General features: G+C 50.1%; 1 protein-coding gene across 1 annotated transcript; it reads left to right on the forward strand.

Moving 5' to 3' along the window:
- The first annotated feature begins 530 nt into the window (after positions 1-530).
- Positions 531-14247, forward strand: Xkr5 (XK related 5). Its single transcript, XM_021234425.2, has 6 exons — positions 531-774; positions 4128-4312; positions 5227-5436; positions 6792-6961; positions 8667-8778; positions 12506-14247. Exons 1-6 carry the CDS (start codon positions 566-568, stop codon positions 13618-13620), a joined length of 2001 nt encoding a protein of 666 aa, XP_021090084.2. The 5' UTR covers positions 531-565; the 3' UTR covers positions 13621-14247.
- Positions 14248-14957: the final 710 nt, after the last annotated feature.

Below are 14957 nucleotides of genomic sequence, written 5' to 3' on the forward strand. Positions count from 1 at the left end.
AGTAGCCATCAGGCACATGTTCTGTGTAACCCAATGGACAACCAACCCCACACACATACCACTACCCTTGTGCCTGTCTTATTCCTAGCAGGCTCTGCTGGCTCTTCAGTTACGGCAAGGATGCTGTGTTAGGTTGCTTGGGACCTGGGTTGTTTTGTTTTTTACTAAATGGCCTAGTGGACAAGGCGACCAGAGAGGCATAGGAAATCTCACAGGTCCCAGGGGTATAGAAGCAGAGCATACAGCATGTGGGGCCATATGAGAATATTCATTTGATCAGGAGTTAGAACCCCTGGTAGGGCTTCTTCAGACAAGACAGGTTGACCAGGGTGAACAGAGTCGGAGGTCCCTATCACACAGACCCTGACCCTGGACTGGCTAAGGTTGGGAGGTGCCATCTCCCAGGGTGCATGGGCGTAAGGCAGAAGCTGGGCTGGCTGGTGTGCGTAACCCTGGCACGTTCTTGGAAGAACACTGTGCTGCCTGTGCTAGAAAGGTTTTCAGGGTGTCGGGAAGCTGTAACAGAGAACGGGTGTTCATATGCAGTTGCCTAACTCTCCTTCCAATGCCCTCATCTTGTCTCCCCCCAGGCCTCTGCACCATAGTTTACTACTTTGCCACAGGCCATCTCCTCTGGGGGTGGCTGGCCCTTTCTGTCCTCCTGCCTGGCTTCTTGGTCCAGGCCCTGAGCTATCTGTGGTTCCAAGCAGATGGGCACGGGGGTCACTGGTGGCTGGTGTTACTGCATCTGCTGCAGCTTGGCGTCTGGAAGCGGTAAGAACAGCCCTCTCTCTTCCATCCGATGCCATGGAAGAATTCCCCTGTCCACACACACCTTAAAGCCATCGCCGGGCCACCTCGGTTTGGCATTGGTATCCAAAGACTTCTCTAACATCAGGGGCTCCTCCTGACTGCACCAGTGACTTTTCGAATGCTTTCTCTTGTCTTTTGCCGGATTCTACATCACTGCTGTTTCAACCCCTTAATCAGACTCTGGGGTCATATAAGTGAGTTTGCTCAGAGTGCTCCATCTGACCCCTACTACCTTAGTCTGTGACAGTGGCTCAGACTTAACTAACCACAAGCCAGATGGCAAAACCCACGTGATGGCAGTTGCTTTAGGTTTTTGTGGCAGAAAGAAGTGACCTAGGAGCTAGAGCCAGAGGTTTTTGGTTTATTTTTCTTTTCTTTGTATGAAAGGTTGCCCGGTATGGATCTGGTCCAAATGGCTTCCCTGTGCCCACGGGTGTCTCCCGAGGTCAAGTGTAGTGTCATTTCCACCTGGAGATGGGAAGCTGTGTGTTTACAGACACGGCACGTTTCTGTTCTCAGCTGCATCATAACCCAGACAGCTGAGGGACTCATAAACGGGGAAGATATAAGGAACCAGACAGGTGAATCCTGGAGCTCAAGTGCTTATTAAATGTCAGATGGCCAAGGCTTGAAGGACACCCAAGGAGCCAATGCCCACTCCTGGCCTCTTTCCTGGGAGCTTTGAGCCTTCTGTCTCCACCCAGGCTGGACTTGGGTCAGAGTAGAAGGTGCTTCTAGAGAGACATCAGGTGACTACCTCCTCGTCATGTTCCTCTCCAGCAGACCCTGATCATATAGAGGCCTCAAGAACACGCATGTGCCACAGTGGCTAGTCCCAAGCCAGGCCTTCCTGCCTGAGCTCAGTGTTCTCCTGAAACAAGAGAGCTGACACTAGCGAGGGGGATAGGCTGTCTCATAGAACATGGGACTGCAGCCTTCTCGGAGCACAGGCTGCTATCTGTTCCCTCGTCTGTCTGGCCTTGTAGCAAGGCCAGAGGGCTCACTGCTGCTCAGGTAGCTAGCTGTACAGGGTGAGAACTCAAAGACAAAGGCTCCTCCAGCATGTGGAGTAGCTTCAACATAAACCAGAATTTGATCGCTCAAAAACAGAATCCAGAGTAGACTTCGGAAAGCATTCTTAACTACGCTCGCGTAAATCTGCTCTCTGGGGCTCTGTAGTGACCCGTGGGGCCCTTGTCAACCTTCAGAGAACTGAGGCTGGAGGCTGGTCCAGATCTGTGGTATTTGACAATGAACTCCCCGCAACGTCACCACTGGGTAATGGCAGGGATTGCAGCACATACTTAAAAATTAGCATGGCTAAATGAAAAAGGCAAGTGTAAATTGAAAACGGGGAAAACAGGGAGAAACAAAAAGTCATGTATGGTTAATTTAGAGAAACCTTTCAGGTAATTAAAAATAATGTATAGAGCCTGGTATGGTGACACAAGCCTTTAATCCCAGGCTTTAGGATGAAAAGCTAGTCAGATATCTGTGAGGTAGAGGCCAGCCTGAGCTACATCATGAGTTCCAAGCCAGCCTGGGCTACATAGTGAAACCCTATCTCAAAATAATAAGCTGGGTGGCAGTGGCACATGTCTTTCATCCCTGCACTCCAAAGACAGAAGCAGGCGGATCTCTGTGAGTTCAAGACCAGCCTGGTCTACAATAATTAGTTCCAGGACAGGCTCCAAAGCTACACAGAGAAACCCTGTCTCAAAAAACAAAAACAAAACAAAATAATAATAATATAGGAGATGGAGAGAGGCTCCGGGTGGAGAGCACTGGCTACTCTTCAGCGCCCAGAACTCACATGAGGCGGTTTTGACTGCCTCTAACTCCTGCCCCAAGGAATGTATTGCCCTCTTCTGGCCTCCAGGGGGTGCAGTTGGGCACGCACCCATGCGTGTGTGTACACACACACACACACACACACACACACACACACATTGAAAGAAAGACATGCACACACACACAAATAAAAATAGATCTTCACAAGAAAATTGAAGAAAAATAAATATTGATTTCCAGGAAGAGGTAATGTAATCCGTCCAGCGGTAAAGGCACAACAGGCAGTTTTTAGAACTGTACCACAGACGGGCTCTAACTTCCTGGCAGCCAGAACAGTAACGGATGCCCCCTCCACAGTGTTCCAGAGGTTACAGATGACACCAGCTACAGTCCACCTCCTCAGCAGAGAACGCTGAAAAGTGGAAAGTGGGGAATCTGTCACTGATGCAGCCTCTCCTAAACAAAACAGGAGATAGGCCAGGCAGATGAAGTTTTGTTTTGTTTTCATTGCAGTTTGGCAAAGGCACCTGTAGGGGGAGCCAGAACAGCTATGTTTTGCACAATCTGGAACGTTATAAAATGAAGCCCCTCCCACTAACCGACTCCTTAATGAAATGCAGACGAATGAACTAACAACAGAAAAAATCAATTAAACACAAACCCCTTTGAATTAAAACTGCTTATTAAAAAATGCAAGGAAGGGCTGAAGACATAAATGGATTCTGGTTTCAATCCCAAACAACACAAACTACAATGTTCAGTCTACTGTTTGAGAGACCCTGACATTAGCTACAATTCATTTTACATGATGGCAGTTATTTTTTTCCCAATCTGAACATTTCATTTCCACTGTAACACTGTGTGTACTTGTATTTTCTTCATCTTTTTTAAAAGCCTGCATACCTACTTAGAAACTCCGCCCGGGAGGATGGGACACTACCTAAATATTCTCCTCCTCAGCGTGCATCTTGGCATAGCAATTTCTCTTTAGTGAAGCAGAAAGTTAAGGCAAACTTTAAGGGCATAGAAGACCAGCTTAACACGGGTAGGTACAGATTGAGTGTTTAAACGCAGGTAAAGGCAAGGAAGTCCCCACTGAGCCCCAGCAGCACAGGTATGAATGTGAGGACCTAGAGTCTGTCTAGCCCTTCAGACCCCTGCATGGGACCTGTGAGTCCTTGCCAAGGACAGCAGCATTCTCTGGTCTGTTCCCTCCTGCAGACTGTATTCCCTGCAAGCTCGCCTTGCCTCCTTAACCTGGCAGTAAACTTCCGCCTACTCCCACCCCCCAGCCCTTCTAACCTTGGGGACAGTCACCCACAGTGACACCCTGCTGAGCACATGAAGTTTGAACTGAAATGTGCAGCTTGAACTCAGAGCTCAGCAGCCGCATAACTGGTGACCCTGAGAGGCATCCGTAGGTACCAGGGACGCGCTTGAGAATGCCTCGTATGTCCATGTGTCTGAGGAAGCCTGCACGGTTGGCTTCATGGTCTATGTCATGACGCCTTTGCTCTCTGTAGGCACTGGGACTCCCTGGCAGCTGCTCTGAGGAAGGGAAGGGAGGCTCCCTGCTGGGGACAGCTGCACCTGCAAGAGGCTGACCTGTCAGCGCTCAGGCTCCTGGAGGCTCTGCTCCAGACAGGGCCCCACCTGCTGCTTCAGGCCTATGTGTTCCTAGCCTCTGGCTTCACAGATACTGTACCAGGTGGGTACCTTTCACCGCTGCTTCCCAAACGGCAGGGGCGTGTGCCCAGCCTGGTGTCCCCTCCACGATTCCTCCTGTTTGAGAGACCAGGGAAAGCCCACCATCACTAATGCAAATGGTGGTTACAAATGGCTTTTGCTTGGGGGGGTCCTGAGGTCACAGAGAGCTGGTTTCTTTGGGGGCATCTAAAGTCACTCCTTAAGACAAAAGTTGTGCAGAGAGGAGGTAACCTTGAAAAATTCCCTTGGGAAGTCTGCTTCTCTGGGAGTCCACGTGTCCACCTCGCCTGTGGCCACCCTGTCGCAGTAGACCTGACACCTAACACCCTACAGAAAGTCTAGCTCAGTCTCCTGTCCCCAGCTTCCATTCCAGCCAGGGCAGCTCATTACCCCCTCCTCTCCGTCCTCTCCCTGCCCCTTCCTCTCTCTTGCCCTTACCCACCCTCCTCCCTCTGCCCTCTAAGTATCCAAACTTAAATCAGAAGGTCTGAAGCTCAGATGTGGCTCCTCATTCCACCGTGGTTTCCATCCATGCTCCATCATGTGTGGCGAATACTTGTAATGTCCTGTGTCTGGGTTGCTGTAGGACCCACATCCTTTTAGCCACAGTTTAGGCTCGAGGCCTTAGAAGCCCAGGGTCTGGAACATTTTTAAAGGACATCAAGAAGAGCATCAAGGGCACTGGGCAGTGGAGCCATTTCTCTCTCCACCTCCGCCTTGTTTCCCTGTAAATGTGCTTGTGCGCCATTGTTAAGTTACCCACCACCAAGGGGCTTGGTCAATAGAACATCACCACTGGGCTAGTTGTTTTCGTTTTGTTTGTAAGAAATTTAGTGTTTTCAGAAAGCGATGGGAAAGGGCATCTCCATGTATTCTTCGGAGTCTGTAGGGATCTCTGTCTGTTCAATCCCCCAGGGATCAGTGCCCTGCTTTCCTGGTCTTCACTGTCCTGGGCCCTTGTGTCATACAACCATTTCCTGGGTGTCATGAAGCCTGGCCATCGAGCGACGCAATGGGCTGCTCTCTTGTGCCAGCAGCTGTGGCGGATGGGCATGCTGGGAGCCCGTGTGCTGAGCCTGGTTCTGTTCTGCAGAGTTTACCGGGTTTGGGTTTTGGTGGTTGGAGGTAAGTGGGGCTTCTGTTCTGTTCATACAGCCGTAACGGTAATGGTTCATGCTCCTCTGTCCTGGATCTGTGGCTAGCTGTGTTCGGCAGAGGATCTTATGGAGACAGTAGAAAAGTCGGTCTCCATTTTCCCAGGAGACCTCAGCAGACTGGAGGCGTGGGTATGACCTCACTCTTCAGCGGAGTAACCTGGATTCACCCTTGGTACTGACAATTGCTTCTTGTCCAGTCCTCTTGAAACTAGAACACCCACAGTGTGGCTTCTGCTATGCTCTGCCAGTCAAACAGTCCTTGGTAGCCCAGACCCATGAACATGGAGGTCCAGACCCTAGCTCCCAAGAGTGCGCCTCCAACGCAAGGGGTAGTGGTGCATTCTAGCTCTTTGGAGACACCACCACAAAAATCCCAGCCTCAAAATTTCCAGCTGAAGCTGGAAGCCACAGTCCTCAGAAGACTGTTGTGGATCACACGCTTTCGTGTGGAGAATTGCTAACGGGAGGGAGGTCCAGGTTACACCTGATCATGCACGAGACTGTGCAGTACACATACACTGCTCAGAGCCTCCCTCAGCACCCTGCTTCCTTTGGGTTTTGGGGTTTTTTTTGGACACTTTGTTTAAAACAGGAAGTCCCCACTGAACCCCAGCTTTCTCTTAGCCAGCAGCACAGATATGAATGTGATGACCTAGAGTCTGTCTAGCCCTTCAGACTCCTGAATGGGGCCTGTGTGTCCTTGCCAAGGACAGCAGTGTCCTCTGGTCATCGGTGAATACACTCTGCGAGAGGGAACAGTGTACTCTTGTTTTAAGAGAACCGAGAACATTGAGAAATAGCTGGCCCATGTACCCAGAGCAAACATTTAATACAGCTATTGGCAGAAAAGAACATTTTTTGGAAAAGAAAAAGTTGTGTTCTTACAGAGAAATTAACTACATTTTATTCATTATTTTAAAATTCAGCTTGCGTTCCAGAATGAGTCTATTCATCTGAAAATATAAGAATAGAACTCGCAGCCGGTCCACATGGAGTTCTCTTTGGGTCTGGAGGGTTGGGGCTCATAGAGCAACAATGTAAAGAGAGGAGAGAGTTTTATAACTGCATCTTTAAATGTTTTCTGGAAGCAGAAGGGCATCCATATGTAAGGTCTGATGCATGTCACTGAAGCCAGTCTGTTGTCCCACCTCCAAACTAGGTCAAATGCCCCCTGTGAAGCTCAGAGAGACAGACATGCAAAGGTGGACTGAGTGGCCTGCCTGTGCCCCTCGCTTCGCCTCTGGCTTTGGGGATGTTCAATTCCAGCCTCACCCCTTCCCATCTCCTCACCGAACATCGACTTCTACCCCTTACCCTCTCCAGGTGCTCACTGGCTGGTGATGACCTTCTGGCTTGTAGCCCAGCAGAGCGACATCGTGGAGAGCACCTGCCACTGGAGGCTTTTCAACCTGCTGGTGGGGGCCGTGTACATCCTCTGCTACATCAACTTCTGGGACAGCCCTTCCAGAAGCAGGATGGCCAGCTTCTACTTGGCAAGTGGCAATGGTGGTTTTCTTTAAGCCTGACTTTTATATTACCTATAGCATGTTAGGTGGGGAGGTACGTATATGCATGTGTGTACCTATCCGTCTGTTAAAGAAGGAATATCGGGGGGCTTGGGAATCAGCTCAGTGGGTAAGAGTATTTACTATGCATGCATATAGACCTGAGTTTAAATCCCCAGCAACCAAATGCCTGAGACCTCAGCACTGGGGAAAGGGGGGCCAGACACTGACAGACCCCTAGATCTTATTTTATTAGACAGCCTTGCCAAAATGTCAAGCTTCCAGCTTTGTGAGAGACCCTGTCTCAGGCAATAAGGAAGAGTGATAGTGGGAGACATTAGATCTCCTCCTCTACCTTCCACATGCCTACACACGTGTGTGTGTGTGTGCGCGCGCGCGCGCGCGCGCTCAGACACGCACATGCTATGAGTGCACCACACACACACACACACACACAGGAGTAGCCTATCATTGTGAACAGTGATTACACACTTTGAAAATAGCCTGACATCCAACCGTTGCCATATCACCAGGAGGGTCAGGTGCAGCCAACTCAACAGACTATTGGCAGATGCACCTGGGGACTTTTCCAAAGGGGAGATTCCCAGGCCCGTCCCCTGAGACCTGGGAATTATTGATTTAGAGATAGCTTTGGGTATGTTGGGCAAAGCTACGGAGGTAGCATAAGAACCACAGAGCACTGAGGAGTCCGTGCGGTGCTGCCAGAGAGCAGTGAAAGGCAAAGACAGCCTCTGGTCTGAAGTGATAGAACTGAAGTCTGATTTGTGCAGAGGTGTCGGGAACTTTTAGGAGGAAAAGGAGAGATTAGAGAGGAGGGGAGTGTGGGGACTTGGATCGAGTAAGAGAAATGGAAATGTGTAGGAAATAAGGGAGGTAGTTAGTGACTGTCCGGTCTGGTGTGTTAGCTGGAGTTGTCAGGAGCAGGAACACATGACTAGTGTCTTCATGAATGGCGGGAGAGAGGGCTCGCTTGAGTTAGAGAGCAAAGTGCTCTGGGTTGCAGAGGTGGCTCAGAGGTTAAGAGCACAGGCTGCTCTTCCAGGGGTCCTGAGTTCAATTCCCAGCTTCTACTTGGTGGCTCACAACCATCTGTAATGAGATCTGGTGCCCTCTTCTGGCCTGCCGGTTTACATGCAAACAGAATGCTCTATATACAGTAATTTAAAAGAGAGAGAGAACAAGACTGCTCACAGTCTCAGAGTGACCTCCTTCCATGTTCACGTCCCAAAAAGATGTTCTCAGATGTGGGAGACTCATTGAATCTGAAGGGACAGAGTAATCCCTAGCTGCAAGCTTTCTGGTGTGTCTGCTGTAAGAGCTGGGGCCTCTGGTTATCTCTCATCATGTTTTGCCTAGAACAGGCAGCGACTCCCGGCAGCTTTGAGCTCTCTCAGGCAGGAAGTTCAAGGGGCTGACCTGTTAGGACCTGGGCTGGCATCTGTCAGCTGTCTCAGTGAGGGATGGATAAAATCACCTGTACCGAAGGTCTGTCATTCTCACCTTGGTGTCTGTGGTTCTGTGGATGTTGTCATGAACCACACCAGCAAACCTCCATTTGTAGAAACATTCCCACGGGGAACCCCAGCAGGTACCAGAGACAGAAGGGAGGAGCTTCAGGTAGCAGGACATGGAGCTGTGTGGCCCAGGTATGATGACTCTCTTGACCCCATAGGTCATGCTGCTGGAGAACTCCATCCTCTTACTCTTGGCCACTGACTTTCTGCAGGGAGCACCATGGGCCAGCCTCTGGACTGTGGCGGGAGTCTTGTCTGGATTTCTCATTGGTAAGATCTGCTGAGCCTTCTTGGCCATGCTTCCTCCCTCGCTGATATTTGTATTTTATTTTTATTCTTTGTTTTCATGAATTTGCATGTGTGGTATGTATGCGTGTATGTGCACGTGTTCGCCTGTGAGGGGATGACGTGTGTGACGTGTGTGCAGATACCCAGGCATGTGAAGTCCTGAAGTTGATCCCAGGTGTCTTCCTTAACCACTTAGAGAGTCAGGGTCTCTCACTGAACCTAGAGCTCACTAATTCCCGATAGTCTAGCTAGCCAGCTTGCCCTGGGCATTCCCCTGTCTCTGCCTCCCAAGTGCTGGGATTACAGGCAACTGCCATCCCTGACCAGCTTTTACATAGGTCCCCAAGCATTCACACTTATGCAGCAAGTGTTCAATCCACTGTCTCCTCAGACACAACTTGCTTTTTTGTTTGGTTAGTTGGTTGGTTTTTCAGGACAGGGTTTCTCTGTGTAGCCCTGGCTGTCCTGGAACTCAAAACTCTGCAGACCAGGCTGGCCTTGAACTCAGAACTCAGAGATCCACCTGCCTCTGCCCCTCTGGGTGCTGGGATTAAAGGTGTGCGCCACCACTGCCTGGCTACAACTTGTATTTTTTAAATGAGCTTGGAAGACAGGGAACAGTTTAGGAGCAGTGAGCAGGGGATCGGTCCCAGGCTGTGGGTAAGGAGGTTGCCGTTTGCAGCCTGAGACTCTGAACTTAGCTTTGTGTAACTGGGTGACTGCTGAGAGCCTCCGACGAGGGTAGGAGCAGCCACATATGTCCAAAATGCTGCCCATAAATTGAGTAGAAGATGCTGATTTCTAAGCTGCATGTGAAAGAATGAAAGACGAGGACAGCCAGTGTCCAGCGAGAGTTACTCTGCCACCTACAAGAGCACCTGTGTGCTCTTCGCCTATGCCCAGTCATCTCCCTGTGGAGAGGGGCTCCCTTGGGATAGGATGTGATGGTCTTAAAGATGAGAGGCTTAGCCATTCATTTGGGGTTCTCTAGTTCACGGGAGGTGTGGTCACTTCCAGTTAGCACAGTAGGCAGGGCATAAAACTGTCCCCTCATCTCAGACGTCATGCTTTTCCTTTGCCCAGACGTGTCCAGCAGATGGAGCTGGACACATCTCTGGCTTTCCTTTGGCCCTCTGGGAATCCCCAGTAGGAAGGGAAGTGTGTGTGTCCAAAGAAAGAGCGGAATCAGCAAAACCGTAAGTCAGCCCTTAAACCCAGGCATTACAGAAAGTGTTTAAAATCACATCATATTATGTTATTGTCAGACATGATGGCTCATTTCTATAAGTCCAGTGCTTGGGAGCCTGAGGCAAGAGCATTGAAGGGAGATTGAAGCCATCGTGGCCTACGTAGTGAATTTGAGGCAAGTCTAAGCTAAGTAGAAAACCCCTATTTTTAAAAAAAGCAGAGAAGCAGCTCACAGGTACCCAGTTCTACTATAAATGAACTGTAGCCAGACAGTGTTGACGCACACCTTTAATCCCAGCACTTAGGAAGCAGAGGCAGGCGGATCTCTGTGAGCTCAAAGCTAGCACAGTCTACAGAATAAGTTCCAGGACAGCCAAGGCTACAACAGAGAAACCCCGTTTCAAAAACAAAAAACAAAAAATAATTAACTATATAAGCCAAATATGATGGTTCATGCCTGCAGTTCTTGCTTAGCTCAGGCAGTATTGGCACAAGTTTGTGGCCAGCCAAGGCTATGTATCAAGGCTTTGTCTCAAGAAAATAAGTAATTTTTAAAAAGAAAAATTATAAACCAGGTGGTAGTGGTGCATGCCTTTAATCTCAGCATTTGGGAGGCAGATACAGGCAGATCTCTGTAAGTTCAAAGCCAGCCTGGTCCACAGTGTGAGTTCCAGGATAGCCAGAGCTACACAGAGAAATCCTGTCTCGAAGAAAGAACTTTAAAAACGGTGGAGAGGGGGAGGGGGGATGAGGGAAGGAAAGAGAAAGGGAAAGAAAGGAGAGGAAAGGAAAGGACAATTATAGAAGCTAGAAAGATGGCTCAGTAGTTAGAACACTGGCAACTCTCCCAGATAGCCTGGGTTTGATTCCCAGCACACACATGTCTGGAATTTGATGGCCTCTTTGGAGCATCAGGAAGGCATGCGGTACACTGATATACATGCAGACAAAAAATAATATTTTTTAATTATAGTTCCTAGAACACAGGCTTCAAACAGTCCCTACCCATGTCTAGGCCCCCTGTTTCCTTCTTTCCCTGGACAAATGTGCATTTAGTGCCTACTGCATGCCCGCCTGGAGCTAAGCCAAGAGTCCGGCAGGTAGTAGGGTTCCTCAGAAAAGCAGTGCTCTCAGTGCCTCTGGCTGCAGCAGATCCTGCTGCCGGACTGCTGCCCCAGGTACATAGGGTAGCATAGGTCAGCTGGACTGCTGCCCCAGGTACATAGGGTAGCGTAGGTCAGCTGGACTGCTGCCCCAGGTACATAGGGTAGCGTAGGTCAGCTGGACTGCTGCCCCAGGTACATAGGGTAGCGTAGGTCAGCTGGCTTGCTGCTCGTTCTTGGCCTTGGTGAGACTTACGGCAAACAATGAGTGACTGCATACTGTTTGGGCTCGGGGAGAATCCAAGGCATTGTATAGAACTAGCATGTGAGCTGTGTCCAGTACAGAGATGGCAGGAGTGCATTAGGCATGCAGGTCCTTGTCCCCACTTCCAGTCCTACCACAAACAAGTGCCCTGCCCTGAGCCTGCCCCTGTCCCCAGGGACGCTGAGGGTCTAAGGGCAGCATCCTCTGGGTTCCTTCTAGGGCCTGTCACGCTGCCATGTGCCGGCGCCTTCAGCCGTCTCCTCACACTTAGTTTATATCCCCTGCGTCTATAACAAGCACCCTTAACCCAGGCACTTTCTCCAGAGTGACAGGAAACTGGAAACAACGTGGGTGTCTTACTGGAATGCTCTGCTAAAGAGATTATTGCGGCAGTCAACACTTCTGATCGACATAAATGAAACTGACAACAACATGATTAAGATGTTTGTGCACAAAGGAAGTGTTGTTGTTCGTGGAAATGCCTTGATAGGGGCTTTTGAGGAGCAGGACTGACCTCTGCTTCTTGTGGCTCTTGTTTTTGAGGCCGCTTTCTTCCCGCGTGCCTCCCCCGGCTTTGGCATGCATCCACACTGTGCCAGTGGTGGGATTCTGAAAGTTATGAGATTGTCACTGTGCCTCCTCTGGTGCTCACACGCATGCACACAGTCTCCACCATGCCTCTGGTGCTCATACTCACACACACAGTCGCCACCATGCCTCTGATGCTCACACTCACACACACAGTCGCCACCATGCCTCTGGTGGCCACACGCAAGCACACAGTCACCACCATGCCTCTGGTGGCCACACACATGCACACAGTCGCCACCATGCCTCTGGTGGCCACACGCATGCACACAGTCACACATAGCTTGAGTGGGCAATGGCAGATGCCCTCCAGGAAGAAGGCTGAGATGCAACAGGAGTGAAGTCATGTTGCACATTTCTTTAGGTTCAGAAGCATTTGTAGCTTTTAGATGCTGGGGCTTCTTTAAAACTCCCTGTGAACAATGTCTGGTCTCCACAGAGTCTTGCTGTAGGTCGAAATTATATTACTCCATTCAAAGAAACCACTGAGACTGTCACTCTCGGGAGGATATAGGGTATCCCAGAATATGACCACATCTCTCCTTTCTGTTGTTTTCTTTCTCAGGCAGTGTCTCACTGGTTATTTATTATAGCCTACTACATCCAAAATCTGCAGACATCCAGCAGAACTTCTTGAGGAAATGCTGTGGCCCCATAGAGAATGACAAAGCTGAATCCGAGCCTTCTCCCGGGGCCATAGTTCCAGCAGGGGAGAGGCCAGAGAGCTCGAGCTGGTGCCAAGAGGAAAGCTATGAGCTAACCAGTCTAGATAAGGCCTCCAGCCCAGAGCAGGATACCACAGAGGCGGGGCTGGGGGACCAGAGATCCGGGGAGTACTCCTTCTACAGCCACCACCACTGGCTGTTGGTGAAACTTGCTCTCAAGACAGGAAGTGTATGTAAGATCAACGCAGCCCTTGGAGGTGACAGCCCTAGCTGCTCCTGTCCCCCTGTGTTGGGGTCGAGTCAACACTGTAATCTGCAGAGGAAGCCCCTGTTTTCCCAGCAAGACATCCCATCCTCTCCTCATGACCCTCCGACCTTGGAGAAAGGCCCTGCCTATGCAGGTGCCCCAAAAGCAGAGATGGAGTCATTGGAAACTTCAAGCTTCGTCTCCTTTGCCAGTGAGCACGAGGACAGTTCAACTGTCCAGAAGCCACCAGCTCCACAGGAGGAGGACAGCCCAAAGGATGGACCCGAGGCTGACCTTGAAGCTCAGGGGAGGGATGCGGTTGGCCCTCTGAAAGGCGAGGAAGGGCAGGCAAACACAACACTGTACTTCAGTGCCACCATGGAAAGGACCACGCCCTCTTACCAAACAGGCAGCCCAGCGGCTCTGCGGGCACCCCACTCGGGAACACTGAGAGAGAGCAGGCCTGCGCAGCCTGATTTGCCTCAGACAGTCACAAAGCCCTTCCCTGTTACCATGGCCAACATTAGTCCCATTCCAGGCAGAAACTTCTGCCCCAGTGCAGGCCTCCCTGGGCGAGCCCCAGAGAGTTCAGAGTGTGAGGAATGGAGGGGGCCTGCAGGGGACATCAGTATACAGAGGTCCTTGCCAATGAGGAGCCTGAGACCTGCTGAAGAGCCTTGCTTCACATCTACCCCCAAGTCTGCGTCTATCCAGAGGGACTGTAGCTGCAGGGACAGGAAGAGCCAGGAGGTGAGCTTTTTCATCTGATCTTAGCCATGGTGGAATGAGCCAACCCATCAGCATCATGGGAAGAGTGGAATGGGTCATCAGACTGGCTGTTCAGCATCGTGGGAAGAGAAATCCCATGCCGACGCCCGTGTCCTCCCGCCTCTGATAAGGGAACAGGACTGGATGATGTCTGAAACCTCCCCTCCGCATCACACACGGTCCTTCCACACAGCAGAGATTCGAGTGCAATGGAGAGAGGCGAAGGGGCTTCTGGTGCCTTCTATGAGGGGCCGGAGCCCCAACACATCTCTCTCTCCTGCAGCTTCTAGGAAATGCAAAAGTAAAACTCACAAGTCCAATTTCATCCTGGACTCTATCATTAGCTGTTCTTCACACAGGATGGCTGTTAATCACTTGTTTTTAAAAAAAAATAAATACTTTGGGGGCTGGAGATATGGTCCAGCATTAAGTTATGCTCTTCCAGAGGACCCAGGTTCAATTCCATGACAACTCATGACCGCCTGTGACTCCAGTCCCCAGGGAGATGATGCCCGCCCTCTGCTAGCCTTTGTGGACACTGCACACACATGGTGCGCAGACACACATGCAATAAAAACACACCTGCAACTTTAAAAAATACACACAGCGTGTTTTCTAGATACATTATTTTTAGTCTGTTATTTGTAGCAGGGCACACTCTTTCTGGATATGGATATGAATGAGAACTATGCTCAGAATCGACGGAACTGAAACTGTAAGCACCATTTTGAGTTCAAATCCATTTGGTGGGATCTACGTAATATCTAGGCACAGGGGTTGTTTGGTTGGTTCAGTCTGGTTATTTTTTTAAATAACTTATTGTTATTTTATGTGCATTGGTGTTTTGCCTGCATGTATGTTTGTGTGAGTGTGTCAGATCTTGGAGTTAGAGACAGTTGTGAGGTGCCACATGGGTTCTGGGAATTGATCCCGGGTCCTCTGCATGAGTAGTCAGTGCTCTTAACCTCTGGGCCATCTCTCCAGCCCCCAGTATGGTTGTTTTAACACAGAATCTCGAGCTCACTATGTAGCCAAGGGTGGCATTGAACTTCTGGTCCTTCCTCCTCCACCACTTGGATGCCGTTCCTGCAAACTGACTGGTGGGGTCTTTGTTTGTTTTGTAACCCATTTCCTTCATCTCCACACTGTGTTCCCTCTCCCATTCGATGTACAACAAAAGCATCAAGGGAAGGAAAACATCCTTTCCCAGATGCTCGATTCCTTTCTAACCCTTCCCCTTAAGGCATCCTTTGTTGGTAGGTTATCCCTGTCATTTCCCAGAATTCTCCTTCCCACCTAGTGAAGAATGCCCAATCATAAGCCATCAAAGGGAAAAG

The sequence above is a fragment of the Mesocricetus auratus genome, unplaced genomic scaffold, assembly GCF_017639785.1.
Source record: "Mesocricetus auratus isolate SY011 unplaced genomic scaffold, BCM_Maur_2.0 Super-Scaffold_100031, whole genome shotgun sequence".
NCBI lineage: Eukaryota > Metazoa > Chordata > Mammalia > Rodentia > Cricetidae > Mesocricetus > Mesocricetus auratus.

Excerpts from the sequence above, each read along its gene's own strand:
- Xkr5 (XM_021234425.2), top strand. The coding sequence starts at position 566 with ATGCCCTCATCTTGTCTCCCCCCAGGCCTCTGCACCATAGTTTACTAC. Across the intron at positions 5,437-6,791 it reads TTGGGTTTTGGTGGTTGGAG|GTGCTCACTGGCTGGTGATG; the intron begins GTAAGTGGGGCT and ends TACCCTCTCCAG. Across the intron at positions 6,962-8,666 it reads GGATGGCCAGCTTCTACTTG|GTCATGCTGCTGGAGAACTC; the intron begins GCAAGTGGCAAT and ends TTGACCCCATAG.